This window comes from Ovis canadensis, chromosome 5 (assembly GCF_042477335.2).
Source record: "Ovis canadensis isolate MfBH-ARS-UI-01 breed Bighorn chromosome 5, ARS-UI_OviCan_v2, whole genome shotgun sequence".
Lineage (NCBI taxonomy): Eukaryota > Metazoa > Chordata > Mammalia > Artiodactyla > Bovidae > Ovis > Ovis canadensis.
Window position 1 is genome coordinate 15,217,728 of NC_091249.1, and position 24,121 is coordinate 15,241,848.

General features: G+C 41.0%; 1 protein-coding gene and 1 pseudogene across 2 annotated transcripts in view; both read right to left on the bottom strand.

Annotated features, from left to right (window-relative positions):
* The window catches only part of CNOT6 (CCR4-NOT transcription complex subunit 6), a 92,978-nt gene that overhangs the window by 58,857 nt on the left and 10,000 nt on the right, over positions 1–24,121 (bottom strand). For both annotated transcript variants that reach the window (XM_069590379.1, XM_069590378.1), the window contains exon 2: positions 10,827–10,940. In XM_069590379.1, coding sequence (XP_069446480.1) covers positions 10,827–10,938 — 112 coding nt within the window. In that variant the 5' untranslated portion in view covers positions 10,939–10,940. The remainder of the gene's footprint in view (positions 1–10,826; positions 10,941–24,121) is intronic.
* On the bottom strand, positions 23,275–24,026 carry LOC138440704 (BAG family molecular chaperone regulator 1 pseudogene; annotated as a pseudogene).

Genomic DNA, 24,121 nt, shown 5'->3' on the forward strand with positions numbered 1-24,121 from the left:
AGTTCGAAAGTATCAATTCTTCAGCGCTCAGCATTATGGTCCAGTTCCCCATCTGTACATGACTACTGGAAAAACCATAGTTTCGACTACACGAACCTTTGTCAGCAAAGTAATCTCTCTGCTTTTTAATATGCTCTTTAGGTTAGTGATAGCTTTCCTTCCAAGGAGCAAGCATGTTTTAATCTCATGACTGCACTCACCAGCTCCACTGATTTTGGAGCCCCAAAAAATAGTCTGTCACTGTTTCCACTGTTTCCCTATCTATCTGCCATGAAGTGATGAGACCAGATGCCATGATCTTTGTTTCTGAATGTTGAGTTTTAAGCCAGTTTTTTCACTCTCCTCTTTCACTTTCATTAAGAGGCTCTTTAGTTCCTCTTCACTTTCTGCCATAAGGGTGGTGTCATCTACATATATGAGGTTACTGATATTTCTCCCAGCAATCTTGATTCCAGCTTGAGCTTCATTCAGCCCAGCATTTTGCACAATGTACTCTGCATATAAGTTAAATAAGGAGGATGACAATATACAGCCTTAACATATTCCTTTCCCAATTTGGAACCAGTCCACTTGTTTCATGTATGGTTCTAACTGTTGCTTCCTGACCTGCGTACAGATATCTCAGGAGGCAAGTAAGGTGGTCTGGTATTTCCATCTTTTGAAGAATTTTCCACAGTTTGTTGTGATCCACACAGTCAAAGGCTTTAGTGTAGTCAATGAAGCAGATGTTTTGCTGGAATTCTCTGGTTTTTCTATCATCCAATGGATGTTGGCAATTTTATCTCTGGTTCCTGTCTTTCGTAATTCCAGCTTACATATCTGGAAGTTCTCAGTTTACCTACTGTTAAAGCCTGGCTTGGAGAATTTTTAGCATTACTTTGCTAGCATGTGAAATGAGTGCAATTATGCGGTAGTCTGAACATTCTCTGGCATTGCCTTTCTTTGGGACTAGAATGAAACTTGACCTTTCCCAGTCCTGTGGCTACTTCCAAATTTTCCAAATTTGCTGGCATGTTGAGTGTAGCACTTTCACAGCATCATCCTTTAGGATTTGAAATATCTCCGCTGAAATTTCATCACCTCCACTAGCTTTGTTCATAGTGATGCTTCCTGCTTCCTAAAGCCCATTTGACTTTGTACTCCAGGATGTCTGGCTCTAGGTGAGTGACCACACCATCATGGTTATCTGTGTCATTCAGATCTTTTCTGTACAGTTCTTCTGTGTATCCTTGCCACCTCTTCTTAATATCTTCCACTTCTGTTAGGTCCATACCGTTTCTGTCCTTTACTGAGCCCATCTTCCCATGAAATATTCCCTTGCCATCTCTAATTTTCCTGTAGCGATCTCGAGTCTTTCCCATTCTATTGTTTTCCTCTACTTCTTTGCACTGATCACTGAGCAAGGCTTTCTTATCTCTCCTTGCTATTCTTCGGAACTCTGCATTCAGATGGATATATCTTTCCTTTTCTCCTTTGCCTTTTGTTTCTCTTCTCTTCTCAGCTATTTGTAAGCCCTCCTCAGAGAACCATTTTGCCTGTTGGCAGTTCTTTCTCTTGAGGATGGTCTTAATCACCAGCTCCTGTACAATGTTACAAACCACCATCTGTATTTCTTCAGGCCCTCTATCAGATCTAATCCCTTGAATTTATTTGTCACTTCCACTGTATAATCACAAATGACTTGATTGAGGTCATACCTGAATGGTCTTATCGTTTTCCCTACTTTCTTCAACTTAAGTCTGAATTTGGCAATAAGGAGTTCATGATCTGAGCCACAGTCAGCTCCAGGTCTTATTTTTGCTGACTGTATAGAGGTTCTCCATCTTCAACTGCAAAATATGTAAGCAATCTGATTTTGGTATGGACCATCTGGTGATGTCCACGCATAGAGTTGTTTCTTGTATTGTTGCAAGAGGGTATCTGATATGAACAGTCTGTTCTCTTGGCAAAACTGTGAGCCCTTGCCTGCCTCATTTTGTACTCAAAGGCCAAATTTGCCAGTTACTCCAGGTATCTCTTGACTTCCTACTTTTGCATTCTAGTCCCCTGTGATGAAAAGGACATCTTATTTTTTTGGTGTTAGTTCTAGGAGGTCTTGTAGTTCTTCATAGATCCATTCAACTCCAGCTTCTTCAGCATTAGTGGTTGGGGCATAGACTTCGATTACTGTGATATTGAATGGTTTGCCTTGTAAATGAACAGGATCATTCTGTCATTTTTGAGACTGTACCCCAAAACTGCATTTCAGACTCTTTTGTTGACAATGAAGGCTACTCCATTTCTTCTAAGGGATCCTTGCCTACAGTAGTAATGGTCATCTAAATTAAATGACATTTTACTCAGCCACAGCAAAGAACACATTTGAATCAGTCCTAATGACTGAATCTAGTACTTATTATATAGAGTGAAGACAGAAAGAGTATTGTACATTAATGTATATATATCTGGAATCTAATAAAGATGGTACTGATGAACCTATTTGCAGGGCAGCAAAGGACTGCAGACAGAGAAAAGACTTACGAACTCAGTGGAGGAAGGAGAGGGCGGGACGAATTGAGAGTATAGTATGAAAACACATATATTACCATAATGTAAAACAGACAGCCAATGGAAATTTGCTGTATGATGCAGGGGCAGGATGGGGTGGGAGGAGGGAGGGAGGTTCAAGAGGAGGATGTATGTATACCTATGGCTCATTCATGCTGATGTATGGCAGAGACCAACACAATATTGTAAAGCGATTATTCTCCAGTTAAAAATAATTTTTTTTAAAAAAATCTAAAAAAAAAAAAGGGGGGGGGCCTGAACAGACACCTTGCCAATGAAGGTATCTCCACAGTAAATATATATGTGAAAAGATGCTCTTAATCATTTATCATCAGGGAAATGAAAATTAAAATAACACTGAGATACCACTATACATACCCATTATAATGGACAAAACCCAGAACAATATCAAATGTTGGAGAGGATGTAGAGCAATAGGAACTCTCATTCATTTCTAGTGGAAATGCCAAATAATACAGCCATTTTGGAAGAGTCTGGCATTTTTTAAAAAAAATTAAACATTCTCACCATCAGGCGCCTTGCCGTTTACCCAGGAGTTGAAAACCTACATCACACACACAAAAACCTGACATCTGCAGCAGCTTTACTCATAACTGCCAAGACTTGGAGATAACCATGATGTCCTTCAGCAGGTGAATGGATAAACTGTGATCTATCTAGACAATGGAGTATCACTCAGCACTAAAAATATATGAAGTTTCAAGCCATGAAAACACACGGAGGAACTTCAATGCGTATTACTAAGTCAAAGAACCCAATCTAAGAGTCTACACACTGTTTGATCCCAAGGATAGAAAAGGCAAAACAATGGCAAGAGTAAAAAGATCAGGGGTTCAGGGAGAGTGAAGTAGGAATGAACAGGGAAAGCACAGAGGACTTCTGGGGCAGTTAAACTACTTTGTATGATGTGACAGTGGTGGATGGATACATGTCATATATTTGTCTAACCCCCCAAAAAACACCCTCTTCCAACACCACAAGAGAAGACTGGACATCACCACATGGTCAACACAGAAATCAGACTGATTATATTCTTTGCAGCCAAAGATGGAGAAGCTCTATACAGTCAACAAAAACAAGACCAGGAGCTGACTGTGGCTCAGATCATGAACTCTTTATTGCCAAATTCAGACTTAAATTGAAGAAAGTAGGGAAAACCACCAGACCATTCAGGTATGACCTCAATCAAATCCCTTATGATTATACAGTGGAAGTGAGAAATAGATTTAAGGGCCTAGATCTGATAGACAGAGTACCTGATGAATTATGGAATGAGGTTCGTGACATTGTACAGGAGACAGGGATCAAAACCATCCCCATGGAAAAGAAATGCAAAAAAGCAAAATGGCTGTCTGGGGAGGCCTTACAAATAGCTGTGAAAAGAAGAGAAGCGAAAAGCAAAGGAGAAAAGGAAAGATAAAAGCATCTGAATGCAGAGTTCCAGAGAATAGCAAGAAGAGATAAGAAAGCCTTCTTCGGCGATCAATGCAAAGAAATAGAGGAAAACAACAGAATGGGAAAGACTAGAGACCTCTTCAAGAAAATCAGAGATACCAAGGGAACATTTCATGCAAAGATGGGCTGGAGAAAGGACAGAAATGGTATGGACCTCACGGAAGCAGAAGATATTAAGAAGAGGTGGCAAGAATACACAGAAGAACTGTACAAAAAAGATCTTCACAACCCGGATAATCACGATGGTGTGATCACTCATCTAGAGCCAAACATCCTGGAATGTGAAGTCAAGTGGGCCTTAGAAAGCATCACTACCAACAAAGCTAGTGGAGGTGATGAAATTCCAGTCGAGCTGTTTCAAATCCTGAAAGATGATGTTGTCAAAGTGCTGCATTCAATATGCCAGCAAATTTGGAAAACTCAGCAGTGGCCACAAGACTGGAAAAGGTCAGTTTTCATTCCAATCTCAAAGAAAGGCAATGCCAAAGAATGCTCAAACTACCACACAATTGCACTCATCTCACAAGCTAGTAAAGTAATGCTCAAAATTCTCCAAGCCAGGCTTCAGCAATACATGAACTGCGAACTTCCTGATGTTCAAGCTTGTTTTAGAAAAGGCAGAGGAACCAGAGATCAAATTGCCAACATCCGCTGGATCATCAAAAAAGCAAGAGAGTTCCAGAAAAACATCTATTTCTGCTTTATTGACTATGCCAAAGTCTTTGACTGTGTGGATCACAATCAACTGTGGAAAGTTCTGAAAGAGATGGGAATACCAGACCACCTGACCTGCCTCTTGAGAAACCTATATGCAGGTCAGGAAGCAACAGTTAGAACTGGACATGGAACAACAGACTGGTTCCAAATAGGAAAAGGAGTACATCAAGGCTGTATATTGTCACCCTGCTTATTTAACTTCTATGCAGAGTACACCATGAGAAACGATGGACTGGAAGAAGCACAAGCTGGAATCAAGATTGCTGGGAGAAATATCAATAACCTCAGATATGCAGATGACACCACCCTTATGGCAGAAAGTGAAAAGGAGCTAAAAAGCCTCTTGATGAAAGTGAAAGAGGAGAGTGGAAAAGTTGGCTTAAAGCTCAACATTCAGAAAACAAAGATCATGGCATCTGATCCCATCACTTCATGGCAAATAGATGGGAAAACAGTGGAAACAGTGTCAGACTTTATTTTTTTGGGCTCCAAAATCACTGCAGATGGTGACTGCAGCCATGAAATTAAAAGATGCTTACTCCTTGGAAGGAAAGTTATGACAACCTAGATAGCATATTCAAAAGCAGAGATATTACTTTGCCAACTAAGGCCCATCTAGTCAAGGCTATGGTTTTTCCAGTGGTCATGTATGGATGTGAGAGTTGGACTGTGAAGAAGGCTGATCACCAAAGCATTGATGCTTTTGAACTGTTGTGTTGGAGAAGACTTTAGAGTCCCTTGGACTGCAAGGAGATCCAACCAGTCCATTCTGAAGGAGATCAACCCTGGGATTTCTTTGGAAGGAATGATGCTAAAACTGAAACTCCAGTACTTTGGCCACCTCATGCGAAGAGTTGACTCATTGGGAAAGACTCTGATGCTGGGAGGGATTGGGGGCAGGAGGAGAAGGGGACGACCCAGGATGAGATGGCTGGATGGCATCACGGACTCGATGGACGTGAGTCTGAGTGAACTCCGGGAGTTGGTGATGGACAGGGAGGACTGGCGTGCTGCAATTCATGGGGTCGCAAAGATTCAGACACGACTGAGCAACTGAAGTTAAACCCCAGAAATGTACAAAAGCAAGAGTGAACTCTAATGTAAACTACGAACTTTGGGTGCGAAAGCAGATTCATGGATGTAACAAATGCACCACTCTGGTGGGGGATGTTGACAGTGGAAGGATCATACATTGTACTTTACATCAAAGGTGCTATGAACCCAATACAGTTTAGTCAAAAAGAAAAAATTAAGACTCAGTCATTAGCAGGGGCTGAAAGTGGCGGGAGAGTCTGCCTAAAACGGAGCAGGGTGAAGTTTCCTGCAGTGATGGAATCACTCCATATTGTAATTGTGATGGTGGTTAAACGAGTGTCAGACTGTACATGTAAAGGAATGGTACGACAGTAAGGGAGTGAACTTACTGTACTCTTGTCTTTAAAAATGATTCTGAGACAAATATGTAAATATTCAAATTCAGAGAATAAATCTCTCTGAAAGAAAAAGTGAAGACAGGAATCAGAACAAACACTAAAGCTATTTAAGCTATTTTAATTTCAAGGAAACTTCCCTGAAATTGAAAGAGAAAAAACTCAAACTACACATTGAAAGAGCATATTATACATACGAATATCAAAGTAGAACAACCAACACCAAAATATATTCAAGTAAAAATTACTAACTTTAAGGGTAAAAAATTCTTTGGGCATCTAAGCAAAAAAGAGAAAATAATAATAAACTATAAAGAAAGCTGAGCCCCGAAGAATTGATGTGTTTGAACTGTGAGGTTGGAGAAGACTCTCAAAGAGTCCCTTGGACTGCAAGATCAAACAAGTCAATCTTAAAGGAAATCAGTCCTGAATATTCATTAGAAGGACTGATGCTGAGGCTGAAGTTCCAATACTCAGGCCACCTGATATGAAGAACCAACTCATTAGAAAGGACCCTGTTGCTGGGAAAGATTGAAAGCAGAAGGCGAAGGGGATGAAGGAGGATGAGATGGTTGGATGGCATCACCAACTCAATGGGTGTGAGTCTGAGCAAGCTCCAGGAGTTGGTGATGGACGGAGAAGCCTGGCATGCTGCAGTCCATGGGGTCACAAAGAGTAGGACATGACTGGGAAATTGAACTGAACTGAATAATGAAAAAAAATCTGACTGCCATCAAGCCTACGGCAAAACAGGACAATTTTAAGCAACAAAATAAAGAGGAATAATGACAACTCATGGCATGTGTTTGAAACCCAAATATACTAGTTAGTAACATACTCTATTTCTTTAATTACTTTTGGCTCTGTAGGGTCTCAGCTGTGGCGTGCAGGATTGTTCACTGTGGCATGGGGGCTTCTCCAGTTGGGGCACATCGGCTCAGTAGTTGTGGCGCAAGGCCTTAGTCGCCCTGCAGCATGTGAGATCTTAGTTCCTGGACCAAGGATCAAACCTGAATTCCCTGAATTGGAAGTCAGATTCTTAAACCACTGGATACTTTAAAAATGAAACTTTAAAAATCTGATTGGTCACCTTCAAAGGACAACAGGTTATCCCGAAAATTCGCAAATAAAAGGAAAGAAAGAAGCATTCTTTTCTACCTCTCCTATACAAATTTATACCTTGAGCAATCAATTAGTAAATGAGGCAGTAAATCAACTGTGTGCACCATAGGTCACTCAGTCATGTCCGACTCTTTGCAAGCCTGTGGACTGCAGCTCGCCAGGCTCCTCTGTACATGGGATTCTCCAGGCAAGAATACTGGAATGGGTCACCATGCCCTCCTCCAGGGGATCTTCCTAACCCAGGATCAAGCCTCTCTTGTGTCTCCTGCATTGGCAGGAAGGTTCTTTACCACTAGCACCACCTGGGAAGCCCAAGATAAAATAAAAATTTAAGATGAGGGAAAGTATCTCTTATACACCTCATCTAATTAAAAAAAAAAAAAAAGAGTTATCACTATTTTGCAACCTTCAAAGAATTAATGGCTCTAGACACTGAACATCAGTAGAAAAGAAGGCTTGTGTATCTTATGTGCCTCCTAAAGAAAAAGAATAATACCACACACATAACGCAGTCTTCAGTCCTGTCAAGGGTCTTAAATCCAACTCTTGATCAAGTCTCTGCATCCTACTTGCTAATATGGATGAAAAACAGTTCGAACTGCATGCAGGAGAATACATACTGCAGGGTAACAAGAAGTTCAACAGATAAACTGTGAAGAAAAGGATGGATGGGGAACATGTAAATTAAGACATATCAAATAAAAAGGAGAGCACTAAACTCTTAACACTTGTGTTTAGTCATCAGTTGTGTCCAACTCTGTGCAACCCCGCCAGGCTCCTCATCCATGGGGATTCTCCAGGCAAGAATACTGGAGATGTACTGCCATACCGCCATGCCCTCCTCCAGGAAATCTTTCTAACGCAGGGATCAAACCTAGGTCTCCCGCATTGCAGGCAGATTCTTTACCATCTGAGCTACCAGGCAAGCCTTATGTAACCTGATGTTAAAACTGTAAGGAAACAAAAGAAGTCATTACTATAAAAGTTAGGGTAACAGTTACTTTTGGGCAATGGGGAAGGGATTGTGTTTGGCTGTGGTGTGGAAGGGGTTCTGGGAAAAGTGAAAACTTCTAATTCCTTTTTTTAAACTGTAAAATAATATTTTATTTAATCTTCTATTATTTCACTAATGTCAAGTTATTAACAAAGGGTTTTACATCTCTTTTGTGTAAGTCTCTGAAATCAGGCATATGTTTTATACTTAGAGTACACCTCAGTTTGGACTAAGGACACTTCTTTTCTTTTTCAGATTTATTTATTTAGTTTTGGTTGTGCTAGATCGTCCTTGCTGCACATGGGCTTTCTCTAGCTGCTGCAAGCAGAGGCTTTTCACTGTGGTGGCTTCTCCTGTTGCAGAGCATGCTTTCTAGAGCACAGGCCCACTAGCTGTGGTGTACGGGCTTAGGTGTTCCAAGGCATGTGAGACCTTCCCAAACCAAGGATGGAAACCATGGCCCTTGCACTGGCAGGAGGATTCTTTACCACTGAGCCACCGAGGGAAGCCCTGGACTAATCTAAGTACATTTCAACTGCTCAGTAGCCACATGCGTTTCATGCCTATTGGACTGATCAGAAAACTTCTAATTCTTTACCTGGGTGTTACTAGGTTTCTGGCCGTAAAATAATTCACTAATATGCTTCTGGGGTCTTCTTTATCTGTGTTTCATTTCACCATAAAAAAATGGCCTTCTTTGACGATCTGGCTACCTCCAAATGGTACAAGGATCAAACCACCCATCTCCCCAGAAGCAGAAAAATATATGAGACTATTTCAGGTCCAGAATTCAATGACCTCAGATCCCTAGAATTTTGTATCACAGGATCTTAAGGAATGCTAGAGTATATACATGACAACTCTAGCCTTGAAATAACCCTAATCTTAGCATGAAATGAATTCAGTCTTGAAAATTTCTACACACTGCAGTTTATGTTCATGTATTAACATGATAAAGTGACCTTCCTGATAGCGGTTTTGTTAATTACAAAGTCTTGTTCCACCACACCTATTCAACCAACAGCTTATCCTCCACAACACTTGGTAAAGATAAAACTGTTAAGAATGCTATTTTGAAGGAAAATCTCTCATTTTCATTCCTATCTTCTACACAGATTTCTTCCCAAAGTTCAGAGTAAGCAGAGAACAATGACTCAAAATTGCCAATAAGTTCCCAACATGAAGTAGAGTGAGCAGACAGAGAAAAGTCCCCTTCACCTCAGAGATATAACCTCACTGACCTAAGTGAACACTTTCTACATTATCCAAATTTCCTAGAAGCTAACGACTTGTAATTCAAAAACTGCTAATACAGACTGAAAAAAGAAAAATATAGTTAAATACCAATCCTGCAGAAATTAAAAGGGGAAGTTGGAGAGGTAATTGCCTATGCTTCAAAGGCTCTCTGACAGAGAAAATCAAATTTGACAGGACAGGCAAAAAAAGAGAGAAATTTCACTGTCCCACCACTCTACACCAGCACTCCAGAAACTGGAAGAGGGAAAACAGGAGAGACCCGTGTAGGTGCCAACCTCTACCATGGGTGCAGAAGAGGGGGTTTAGGTTTACTCAGTAATTAATCAGAACTTTTGAGCTGACAAGGGAGAGACGCTACTATCACTACTTCCTTTTGCTTTCTGTATAGCACTTTTCTACTTAGACTTGACAGTTATATTTTGTCTATTAGTTACTTACACTGGCATAGTCCCTTCCTCTCACTCCGTAATATGCCAAAAGCTTCAGAATGAAACAGACCTTTTTTTTTCCCCCATCTATATATCTTACATATGCCTAGTACAGCACCTGGAAAAATGTTTTACACATAGCATATACTCAGTATGTTTGTTGCATTAAACTTCTAAAAATATCAAGGACAGCCAGGCTCAAGAAAAGAAAATTTGGTCAATATTATTTCAGAAAGCAAGAGTCAAGAAAAACTAGAAGGAAAGCATGAGGAGGCATGTTAGGACAACATGAACACAAAATTTCTTTAACCCTGGTTGCCTTAAGACGCAATCACGTCCCTTGGCCATATTTTTGAAGACTTGCATTAAAGGTAGAAGGGAATCCTGAGAGCTGCTTGAAACTTTCAAGATTTTGTGTTTCTGAACAAGGCTGTCCCCAGAGACTCAGACTGAAACACAAATTCAGAAAATAAGGAGAAACAAATCTATCCCAGAATCTACAGCAGAACAGATATTCCTCATCTCAGTGGAAACCTGTAACAGGATAACACAAAAATCCCTACCCTACGTCACCAGAAAATGAAGGAACAGAACAAACTTTTGTATACTAGTCACTACATATGCTATTTTCATTTCATCTTTGATATTATCATCTTCATTTTATAAAAGGACACTGACAGTGAGAAAATAAGCAATGAATGGATTCTGAATTTTGACTCAAACCATGTTCTTTCTACTGAACATTTCAGTTTCTAAGACAAATCAGCATTGGTAACATACAGCATTGCTTCCCCTGTGTATTGGCATTACTAGATCTTAACTTGCAAACCATAAATTTAGCCGTGTATGTCTTACCACTTATTTCAAGCTCCACCCAATGAGATTTCTTTCCATTTGCTGCTTCCTCGGAGGACATAATTGTATACATCCTCCGAGGGTCAGGGGGCTCGTATTTTTCTTTGGGCATGCCTGTTGAATCAAGAAAAGAAACCAATCAATATTTGAAAGAGTCAAATAGCTGAAAATAACGTATTTTTTAAAAGTAGACATCCATATTACGATCTCTAAACACAATTTCCCACCAAAACAAAGTAGGAACTCCTTAGAGAAATGGAAGATTTCAAGAATGGGACTAGAAAAATATAATCAAGCCTGGACACTAATAAAGATGCTCTAGCTGTGTGAAGGGCATAGGAGTTAGCTTGAAGAGGTCCCACTGGCCAAGATAAGACAATCTGAACAACAAAAGGAAGACTGCGATCAATTTTAAACTGTATGAATCCAAAACTCTGATTAAAAAAAAAAAAAAAACCCTGTCACCTGAAGTTAGAAAATAAAGGGAAAGAATCAAGCATTTATCCAACATTCCTGGCAGAAACTAGTTGAGGAAATGTTCTTAACAGAATTCTAGCTAGTAAATGCAGAAGGTTACATAATGAGAAAAACCACTATTTCACAACCTCTAATGAAAAAATGGATGACCATTAATGGCTAATAATGGAAATCAGGTGAAAAATACCCAATGGAAAAAATTTAAATAGATCAGGCTATAAGAACTCATCCCAAGGATCCATCTCAGTATTAGGACAACTAGACTTATATGTCAAAACTACGTATACTCTTGCCCCTTCATCCAAAAAAAGTTATAAGACTGAACTTGAATTCAAATAAGCCTCTCTAGATCTGGAAAACCAGTTTACACCAAGTAAGGGAGACAGAGGAATATGGTAAAAGTAACATAAGACACAATAATGTGAATATACTTAACACTACTGAACTGCACACTTAAAATGATTATTAAGACAGTATATTTTGCTATGTATATTTTACTATGAGTAAAAAATTTTTTTCTTAACTCTAAAATAATGCCACAAGAATACACCCAGCCAGATGCAGACAATAGAAAGTTCTACATGACAGAAGGCCCAATTTCCTCAACAAATGAATGACAGGAAAAAGAAACTGATATTAAACGACTTATGAGGCACAGCAATCAGAAGCAATGTATAAACCTCATCTGGGTCTAATGTGACCAATTAAGTGTAAAAAACATTTCTGAGAATCAGACAAATTGGAAGAATTATATCTAAGCTGATACTGGGACTACTGTTCATTTTGCTTGTGGTTATTTTAAAATTCATATTAAAAAGCAGAGACATTACTTTGCCAACGAGGATCCATCTAATCAAAGCTACTGTCTTTCCAGTAGTCACATATGGATGTGAGAGTTGGACCATAAAGAAAGCTGAGCACCAGAGAATTGATGCTTTTGAACTGTGGTGTTGGAGAAGACTCTTGAGAGTCCCTTGGACTGCAAGGAGATCAAACCAATCAATCCTAAAGGAAATCAATCCTGAATATTCAGGACTGATGCTGAAGCTGAAGCTCTAATACTTTGGTCACCTGATGAGAAGAACTGACTCACTGGAAAAGACCCTGATGCTGGAAAAGATTGAAGGCAGGAGAAGGGGATGACAGAGGAGGAGATGGTTGGATGGCATCACCGAGTCGATGGACAAGAGTCGGAGCAAGCTCCAGGAGATGGTGATAGACCGGAAAGCCTGGCGTGCTCCAGTTCATGGGGGTAGCAAAGAGTCGGACACAACCGAGCAACTGAATTGCACATCTACTCTGGCTATCTACACAGCTAAACAAAGCTGGAGAAAAATCCACTGTCATATGAAGTTAAAGTGAGCCAGTCAGCAATTACTTACCTCAAATGGAGTTACTGCTGAATGGGTTTGAGGTTTTAGTTTTACAAAAAGAAAGGAGTTACAAAGAAGGATGACAGTGAGGGCTGCACAGCATCAATGTATTTAAAGCACTGACAGCTACACTTAAAATGGTTAACACGGTAAACTTTACGTCATGTATATTTTACACAGTAAAAAATTGGAAACGAGCTAATTTTTCGCTACTTTCATTATGTTATGCTGCTTCTGTACTGATGAGAACTAGAGCTATTTTTCAAACACAAAAATGGTTTTGACTATGTAGCCAAAACACAGGAAGAGGTGGGTAATCCCTTTTTGAAGAAGGTAAGTAAACAGTGAGACCAGTCACCTGCACAAGAAACAGAATATCTGGTTTTTGTTTTGTTAAATATTGTTAATAAAGCTGTTCTCCTACATGTTGATTTCTCCAGAATAGAAATACAATGACTGAAATTTTTAGACTAATACAAAACATACCTAACAAAGAGCTATACTGTCAAGAACTGTTCTTGTTCCACCTAGAGGACAAGCTGGCAAAGCAAGTGCCCACTGTGAATTGTATGAATATACCAGTAATAACAAAACATTGTGAAAGGCGACCAGAGCTTAATGACAACATCCCTTAAGAGTCCTTCAGTTCAGTTCAGTTCAGTTGCTCAGTCATGTTCGACTCTTTGCGACCCCATGAATCGCAGCACGCCAGGCCTCCCTGTTCGCCAACTCCTGGAATTCACTCAGACTCACGTCCATCGAGTCTGTGATGCCATCCAGCCATCTCATCCTCTGTCGTCCCCTTCTCCTCCTGCCCACAATCCCTCCCAGCATCAGCGTCTTTTCCAATGAGTCAACTCTTTGCATGAGGTGGCCAAAGTACTGGGTCACTCAAATGCCACTGTTTTGACTAGATTTTACTTACAAAGCAACCATCTGATCTTCACTGGCTTTTCAAAATAGAATTTAATGATAAGCTGCTCTTTTCAGCTAAGGCTAGTATTTTGGTCCTATGAGCTGTTTTTTTAAACTAATATACTTTAATTGGAGGATAATTATTTTACAATATTGTGATGGTTTTTGCCATACATCGATATGAGTCAGCCATGGGTGCACGTGTCCCCCCATCTTGAACCACTCCCTCTCCCTCCCCAACCCATCCGCCTGGGTTGTCCCAGAGCACTGGCTCTGAGTGCCCTGCCTCATGCACTGAACTTGCACTGGTCATCTATTTCTCATATGGTAATATACATGTTTCAGGACTATTCTCTCAATTCATCCCACCCTCTCCTTCTCCCATAGTCCAAATGTCTGTTCTTTATATCTGTCTCTTTTGCTACCTTGCATATAGGATCATCATTACCGCCTTTTTAAATTCCATATGTATGTGTTAATATACAGTATTGGTGTTTCTCTTTCTGACTTACTCCACTTCATGTAATAGGCTCCAATTTCATCCACCTCATTAAAACTGACCCAGACGCATCCCTTTCTATAGCTGAGCAATATTCCACTGTGTACGCACCACATCTTCCTTATCCATTCATCTGTCGATGGACATCGAGGTTGCTGCCACGTCCCAGCTATTGTAAACGGCACTGCAATGAACACTTGGGTACATGTGTCTCTTTTAATTCTGGTTTCCTCAGTGTGTATGCCCAGCATTGAGACTGTTGGTTCATATCACAGTTCTATTCTCAGGTTTTTAAGGAATCTCCATATTGTTTTCCACAGTGGCTATACCAGTTTGCATTCCCACCAACAGTTAAGAGGGTTCCCTTCAAGTTATTAATCGTTTGACTTCTTAGTGAAAGTTCAGAAGTCTAATTTACCAATCTCAGGCGAGCTTAGTGTGAATCAATGTCCATAGTTCAATCATGCTTCAGAGAATAAATAAAAGTATTAACGAACTGAAATCTGAAATCCAGGTCCTAGACCTGGGGTCATTCCATCAAAAGTCATGATTTCTGCCTAGGCAGCCAGCCACTCCCTTTCGGAGTTTTCAAGACATGTGATGGGTTGTCTTAAAATTTAAGCGACAGCACATCACTTTAAACTTGAAAGAGGCACAATCTTTATCTTCCAAATCCCTGAGAGTGTGAAAAGAACATGACAGAATAAAAGAAATGGTAAAAAATAAATAAATAAATAAAAATAAAAGAAATGGTAGCAAACTGGACAATCAAGCCCTTTAGAGAAGTAAATCTGCCCACTAAGCAACTCCACCCATTTTTATTGGAGTCCAACAGAACATAGTATTGGAAACTAGGTAGTAAAAAGGACCTAAGAACACAAACAATTCAGGATTTTTCCCCAGACTTTGAACTCAACAAGCAGATCTTGCTCTCTAGAAAATACAGTATGTCGCTGCAGATTACTATCTGAAAAGAGTAAAAGGTTTCCAAAATTGACTGGAAAACTGCCAAAGAAAATTACAAGACTTTTAAAAAATAGCTAGGCCAGAGTCAGCATGTGTATAACCCCAGACTAGTCCATCTTCAACTTCCCCAATCCAATACCAAACATCATTACTGATCCTGGCAGCATAAAATCTGTTCCTGAGCTAGACCTCAGAGGAATGGTTTTTCATTATCTTAGAATAATTATTTAACTTAAAGAAATGCAGGACATTATTTACCAGTCAGAAAGATATGCTTACATTATTAAAGACTTTATGAAATGGCTTAAACATACACAGGAGAAAGGGTAACAGAGAAGTGAAAGGAGGAGGAGAGAGGAAGGGATGGGGGGGGGGGGGTCCCTAACTGCAAGGCAGCCACCATTTGAGGTAGCTTTTAAACTAAGAAATTTAGTACTAAAGAAAAAGATTTAAGTGTCTATCCTTTCAATGGGCACTCTATTTCAGTCATCAAATGGCCCAGGTGAAAAAAAGTCCTATTTTACAAAAGAAAGACAACAAATGAAGTATGGAAGACTAAAAACAACATCATTTCATAATTCCCAGTGAGCCTTTCTGAAACAGAGACTTATAAACTGAGTTAAAACCTTGGGATGAATCACTGGCACTGGCATAATGCTAAGGTAACACCACCACCCAGGGTGTTTTTTGATTATAAGGTAGAAAATGTTCAAGAGAGGAATAAACTATTACCTCTTCATCAATCGTCTCAACACTAGTAAGGGGCAGAACCAGATACTGTGGGTCTTTTGATCTGAGAGAATATGAAATGCACACCAATAATGTTTACCTTTTTCAGAACTGGAGGAACTGGCTGTGCTGTGCTTAGTCACGTCCGACTCTTTGCGACCCTATGGACTGTACCCCGCCAGGCACCTCTGTCCATGGGGATTTCCAGGCAAGAATACTGGAATGGGTTGTCATTTCCTCTTCCAAGGGATCTTCCCAACCTAGGGATCGAACCCAGGTCTCCTGCAATGCAGGCGGATTCTTTACCGTTTCAGTCCCCAGGGAAGCCCAAGAACGCTGGAGTGGATAGCCTATCCCTCGTCCAGGGGAACTTCTGACGCAGGAATCAAACTGGCGTCTCCTGCACTGCAGGCGGATTCTTTACCAGCAGAGGTACCCGGGAAGCCCAGAGCAACTGGCTAGATGACACCAAAGCAGCAGCTGCAATGAAGGACTTTCTCCAGGATAACTGGTCTGCTACCTTCAACAAGCTGGGGTCAGAACTATTATAGATTTGAAGAGAATGAAGAGATGTATATAATGAGCTGTAATGAATGATCCACAAGTCTGCAACAAACAACATTCTGCAGACAGCTGGAGAAACATTTAATACCTAGTTCATATTTGGAAATATTAATAAATTATTATGAGATTTTACTGCAGCAATGTGTAAAAACGTGTTAAAAGACACTCTGAAGGTAAATAATTTAATTGTAATGGCCAGATTTTTCCCCCAAGGGAAATAAGGCTGAGTCATAGCCAATGTTTTTATTTTTTCATTAGAGTATGATTGCTTTATAATGCATCAGTTTCTGCTGTACAGCAACATGAATCAGATTTAAGTATATATGTATCCCCTCCCTCTTGAGCCTCCATCCCAGGGCCCCCAGCCCCACTCCCTAGGCCATCACAGAGCATGGAGCACAGCTTCCTGGGTCTCACAGCAGCTCCCCATTAGCTGTCTATTTCACACACGGCCGTGTACACATGTGAGCACTGCCCTCTCAGTGTGTCCCACTATCTTCTTCCCCACATCCACAAGTCCACTGCCTAGGTCTGCGTTTCTATTCCTGTCCTGCAAATACGTTCATCAGTACCATATTTCTAGATTCCATATATATATATACACATATATATACACACACACATATATATATACACACATACATGTTAATATGTATTTGTTTTTCTCTTTCTGACTTACTTCACTCTGTATGACATATTCTAGGTTCATCCATATCACTACAAATGACCAAGTTCAAATTACAGCCAAAACAGTAAGTTCTTTTCCTTTTCTTGTTTGTTACATTTTCTCCTCCATTCTTGGTATTTTACTTCTTTCAGAAACACAAAGAAAAAGAGTGAGTGGGGCAGAGGAAAGGCAGACAAGGGAAAAAAGGAGAAACAGACTCATTTCCCAAAGAAAGATCCTTTTATTTATTGATCAGGCTCCTCAAAGAACTATAAGTTAGGGAATATACGAAAGGTAGTGCCACCAGCCTTGGTGCCAATTTACTTTTTCCAATCCAAATTTTCACTAGGTGTTAACAAATTTTTCTGATGTTTACCTCTTCAGGACTTCTAAACCTGTCTTTTCCATTTTCACAGCTGTTAAAGTTAATTCACACCCTCATTTATCAGCTACAACTTTTAAACAACCTTCTCTGGATCTTCCTGATTGATGCCTGCCCATGTAACTCTCCTGCTTAAAAATCTAACATGGCCCTTTCTGCCTACCTAGTTAGTTAAAACCCTAACATCAAAGTCCTTTACAACCTGGATTTAGGCCACTATTTTCTCACTCATCTTCAGCCACTTACACATGCATCATTCTATCAAGTCCGAAGTTGATCAAAGCATACCTTCTTCGAAGACAATCTTTCAATGATACATCCTAATCCTTTCACCAACTTTCACTCGAAACTCCTACTCATCCCCTTCACAGCAACTCAAGTTAACATCAGAGCCCCTGTAAGCCCTTCCCAACAAAGGCACAAATCCACTCCTCTTTCCTCTGCACACCACACATTTACTCAGCATTTATCAGTCCAATTGTTATCTCCCAGCGTCCTGTGTCTGGACGTCCATAGCATGTTACACTAATACAGTGGTCTAAACATTCTTTCCTTCAAACTCAAAATCAGGTTTTCAAAGAAAACTAAAAAAAATTTTTTTAAAAAGGCAATTCAATACAGCTGAATCATGCTTCCTTAAGGAAGCTTTCTTTACAGAATCATCCATTCAGCAAGTATTTACTAAGCACCTTCTGCTTCTGTTTCAAGCACTCTGTCAGGTGCTGGGAAAAAAGAATACGCAGGAAATATGTACATGATCTCGGATCTTAACCTACGGGGCGGGGGTAGGGTGGGTGCAAACAAAAATCTTACAACAGTGTAATCACGTGATCTTGGATCTTAACCTACAGGGGCGGGAGGGGGTGTGCAAACAGAAATCTTACAACAGTGTAATCACACTACAAACCTTTCCTTTTACAAACATTAATTTAGGACTCCTTCCCTATTCCTCACCAACACAGGAGTCTATAATTTCCTGCTTTGAGCTATTCTGAATCTTGAAGGTATTTCTAATGTTGCCTCTTTAACCCCACCTTCATTTTTTTTTTACATCTCATTCACCTACTCTACTATAGGATCCTTGCACTTACATTTTAAATAGTTTTATATTTTCAGAGCCTGGCAAATAGCAGGTGCTCAGTGAATGTTGTTGTTTAATTGCTAAGTCGTGTCCTACTCTTTTGCAACCCCATGGACTGTAGCCTGCCAGGTTCCTCTGTCCATGGGAACAGGCTACAGTCCTGGAGTAGGTTGCCATTTCCTTCTCTGGAGACTTTCCAACCCAGGGACCAAACCCACATCTCCTGAATTGGCAGGCAGATTCTTCACCACTGAGCCACCAGGAAAGCCCAAACTTAAAGGTAAAATCTGTATGATCTTAGTGACATTAACTAGAGCAAAATGAGAGCAAACCTCAAACAGGCGGCAGTAACAACACAACTGCTGGATGCCTATCCGCCACTCTCTGCACCAGGCACCCAACAGCTAACACGCTCTGAGCACTCACCGACCGGCAGGCCCTTCACATCCATGATGCCATTTAATCCTCGCAACTCCTGCAAATAAATACTACTATTCTCCATACATAAAGAAAGGAAGGGTCAGACAGTCACTTGCCTAGATCACAGGTACTAGTGGCACAACTGAGATTTTAACTCAAATCTGATCCAAAAGTCTGTGCTTCAGCCATTATACAATAATTTCCTTGTATTATCTCAATTTAATTCTCATAGCAGCCCATGAAGTAGACACTATCCTCTGTTTACTTTTGATGAGGAAACTGAGGCTCTTACATGTAAGTAACTTGCCCAAAGTCACACACACTTGGTTAGTATTAGGTTGGTGCAAAAGTAACTGCAGTTTCAGCATTGTTGAAATTTGCTGTTTGATATTGCAACATATTCTTAAATAAATATGATTATGTTATACATCATTTTAATACCCATTTCTTGCCTTTTTTTTTTGCTTTTGACATTACTTTCTATGTATTTTATATTTATTTTAGACTATGAAAAAGATGTTAGACAAAAAGCAAATTCAAGCGATTTTCTTATTCAAGTTCAAAATGGGTTGTAAAGCAGGGGAGACAACTCTCAACATCAACAACACATTTGGCTTGGGGACCTGCTGATGAACATACGTGCAGCGGTGGCTCAAGAAGTTTTGCAAAGGAGACGAGAGCCCTGAAGATGAGGAGTGTGGTGGCCAGCCATCAGAAGCATCCGAAGCTGACAGCGACCAACTGAAAGCCATCACCGAAGCTGATCCTCTTACAACTACACAAGAAGTTGCCGAAGACTTCAGTGTCCAGCTTTCTACAGTCATTCAGCATGTGATGCAAATTGGAAAGATGAAAAACCTCGGTAAGTGGGTGCCTCATGAGCTGACCGAAAATTTAAAAAAAAAAAAAAAATCACAGTTTTGAAGTGTCACCTTCTCTTATTCTACACAACAATGAACCATTTCTCAATCGGATTGCGACGTGCAACAAAACGTGGATTTTATACAACAACTGGCGACAGTGGTTGAACCAAAAAGCTCCAAAGCTTCTCCCAAAGCCAAACTTGGTGGTCTCCTGCCAGTCTAATCCTCTACAGCTTTCTGAATCAGGGCAAAAGCATTACATCTGAGAAGTATGCTCAACAAATCAATGAGATGCACCAAAAACTGCAAGGCCTGCAGCCAGAACTGGTCAACAGAAAGAGCCCAATTCTCCATGACAAGGCCTGACCGCATATCACACAGCCAATGCTTCAAAAGCTGAAGAATTAATTGAGCTACAAAGGTTTGCCTCATCTGCCATATTCACCTGTCCTCATAAATCATCTACCACTTCTTCAGGCATCTCAACTTTTTCCCGGGAAAACACTTCCACAACCAGCAGGTGGAAAAACTTCCAAGAGTTTTTCAAAACGCAAAGCATGGATTTTTATGCTACAGGAATAAACAAAACCTTTTTCTTATTGGCAAAAATGTGTGGATTGTAATGGTTCCTATTTTGATTAATAAAGATTTGTGTTTCAGCCTAGTTATAATGATTCACAGTCTGAAACCGCAATTATGTTTGCACCAACCTAATAGTAGAGCTAGGATTTGAACCTGGGAAAATCTAGTTGCAAGCTGTACACCAATGCCTCATACAGCTCTAGAATTCTGTCACTGATGAAACCAAGATCTTCTGGGTTCATTCTTCAAATATTATGTTGCTAAGACCATGAGTCCTTGAGCTGCCTTCTCAGATATATCATCTTTACAAACTACTCTTCACTCATGTTCTCCACTCCCAAACTCTGCCTAATACTTAAGACAGCAGATCTCAAATGCTATCATCTCAGGATCCTTATACTCAGGTACCTCAAAGACCTTTTTTTTTTTCTGCTTGCTGGTGTGTATATAAACTGCTTTATTTTTTAAATAACAAATGAAGGGGGAAAGGACCACAAAACAGAAACAACCTCAAAGTAACTTGAAGAAAATGTAGATCTCAGAAGGGGATGGCTCGTAACAATGCCTTTGAAGGAACTCCTGAGAGGTTTATGGCTGCCCTCACTACCTGCCTGCTGCATTCACTCTGGCCCCTCACTGCCCCTCGTAAGCCAGGGTCTGACCTGGTTGCAAGCAGAGACTTAGTCAACTCTGGGTTCCAACCTTCTAGAGATGTGCTTGGGAGCAAGGCAGTCCATATATCAACCACAAGCCCCACTCCAGGAATGAACCAGAGATCTCATGACCTATGGCTGATCAGGGTCACTGGGAGCTGAGGATAGGGTCATGAACCCACAACCAGCCAGCTGTTTCAGAATCAGGTCATATGAGAGACACTCGGGCTACCTGTTCTGACCCATTCCAGACTTTCTTCACCAGACACGGGCTCCTGGTTGCCGGGGTCCAGCCCCGGTGGATCCAGGGTGATTCGAAGGTGGGGACGGAGTCGGCGTCTTTGGAAAAATACATATTTAATCACAGACATAGAGAGATTAGAAATGGATAGTGTAGTAGGAAGATCAGTGGAGAAAAAGAGGCTGAATAACTTGGATTACGTGGAATAGCATCCATGCTCCAGATGGGAATTCAGCCAGAAAAACGGGAGCAAGAAAGAAGCGACATGGGGGAATCAGTCTTTCCGGAAACTGATCCGATTTCTTTATTTTTGGGTTTGCTTATATACCTTTTGTTACACATAGGGATGAATACAGAGTCACGTGGGGGTCAGCAGTCCTGACCTTTGTCAAAATCAGGTGTTCACATAAATGTATATAAAAAAAAGGTCTTAGGGATATTACATCATCTTCTGGCCATGAGTGAGACCTGCTTACATTTTATGATCCTTTCTTTCTGATAACCAAAAAAACTTATTTCTTCCAAGGGTGTTTTTTCTTAAACCAGGCACCACCCTCCAAATAAAGTTACATTCCTATAGGGTGAGTGTGTAGTGAGTCACAATCAAGAAAGGAATTTATTTAACCCAAGGTTACCATGATTAGTCTTAAAGGTTAATACTTATTTCTCCTATATGCTTAAAGGTTAATACTTATTTCTTCCTATATGCTAGTTATATTCATTATAAGAGTAGGGAACATGGAGATTTAGCAGCAAACATCAGCCCAACAAATGAAAATCCTTTCACCAATGCTCCCCTTAAGATCTATTTAGTCTTAAGATATGATAAAGTTACATTCTTACACAGCAAGGACACAGTGATATATAACAAAGTACAGTGATCTATTACAAAAGAGAAAATCCATTAACTCAAAAAGTCTAGTATTGCTAACATAAAAAACTACCATATTTCCTTTGCTATATTCCAAATACATTGATTAATATATTCCCAGGTACCTAAGGATATGGAGGCCTGGCGGCAATCATTGACTCAACAAGAAGAAAAAGTCCTATGCTAATTAAGACTCTCAAAATACTCCAAAACTCTCTGTGCTGTTTATGGTTGAGAGGTAGTAAACAATTATGTGCCTAGTGGCAGCAGTAAGGATAATCCTGTCACACAAGCTAGTCTGTCAGCAGAGAGGTTTGACCTGAGACATCCTTGTCCCACCCAGAGCAGGGAATTAGCAGCAATTATTGACACAACAAATGAAGAGACCCTTCACCAATATAATTCCTAACCAACTATACTAATAATTTTAACTCCCCAAAATAATTTGCCTTTAGTAAGTCTAAAACATCTCGTGCCTCTCAGGTTGGGAGGCTGTAAGCAATCACATGTGGCTGGACGAACCTATACAGGTGGGCTAGATAACCTTCAAAGGAGTCCGTAAGCTGAAACACTCTTTGTCACGCCCAAGAATTTTTATTGCCTTGGAGCTGCACGTTTACTCCTTCTCAGAGAGAAACGGTTATGGGGGGAGAGCCCCCCGTAAAGTCAGAGGTGTAGGTGAGAGCGTAAAACACTCTGGTTTGGGGGTTAGATGCTCGGGAACAGGGGGTTTCCTGAGGCTTGATCACGCCTTTGCGTATGCCAAGCCTCCTTCCTCATGACCTTTGCCATGGGCGGAGTTCCTCACGCTGGCCCCCGGCACCTGGTGATTCTGGTTTACACAGACAGGTTTATGGGATCATAAGCACAAAAAGGCCTCATGGGTCTGGGGCCAATAAACTGAGAACTACCTTAGGATACAGAAGAGTTCTCACCAGCCCAAAGAAAGCATCCAAAGGTCCACAGCTGGGAAGACTTGGTCATGGGGGCACTCTCCAGACAAGGTGGGCTGCTGGACAGCACAGATCCACAGACACAGAACGAGAAGCTGACAGGAGGCTCAAGATTGTACAGACAACACTTGTTCACTGAGAGCAGGTTTTAAGAGAAGGAAAAGGCAATGGGCCAATTGCCCCCAGCAGCCCTGGGGAAAGCAGGTGCCTTCTGTTCCAGAGATGGCAGAGCTGGTGGGGCTGCTCCTCAGCGCGGCACGGCCTTCTCCACCTCAGCTCAGTCAGCGAGGGCCAAGTTTGTGGACTGCAGTCGCTGTCTCCTGGCAGATGTTCTGCTCCGCTGTGTCACACTCAGCTAGGAAAGCCTGAATCCTTTTCACCAAACCCCTCCTTTTCATTCTACCGTCTCTGAAATTTTCTGGCAGAATTAGTGTGTCAATCTCCTCCAAGATCTTCATAAACTGCTCGATCGTGGCTTTTACTCTCCTATCAAGTTTGCGGAGAGCTTCAGTTTGCAAACCCTCGGCCAGAAAACCCTGCTGGATTCCAGCAAGGTCTTTATTCAGTTCTTCCAGCTGGTCAGCTATCTTCTCCACATATTTCTCCAAATCTTTCAGCTTCTTCAGTTCAGCTTCTTCCTCTGGACTGTTCTTTCTCCCAATTAACATAACCCGGCAACCATTTTGTATTCCAAGTGCTGACAATGGCATCTCCATTTCCTTCAAGACTTTCCCTTAAATATGAGTTTCTGAAAAGGCAGTGGAGCTCCCGTAGCCTCTTCAACAACCTGGGCCAGATCTTGGACAACTGGCTCACTACTGCCTTCTTGTGGGGTAACTTGAAGACTGTGCTTCTCATTGCTGTGGGTGACGGTCATACTGAGCCCGGCTGCAGCCATTTCCTCGCTCCAGGCCACCTCTTCGCTCGGGACCACCTCTTCGCTCGGGACCACCTCTTCGCTCCGGGCCACCTCTTCGCTCCGGGCCAAGCGAGGCCGTGTTTTCTTTTTCACCCACGGCCCGGGAGCGCAGGCGGCAGCGCCTCTGGTGGATCCGGTAT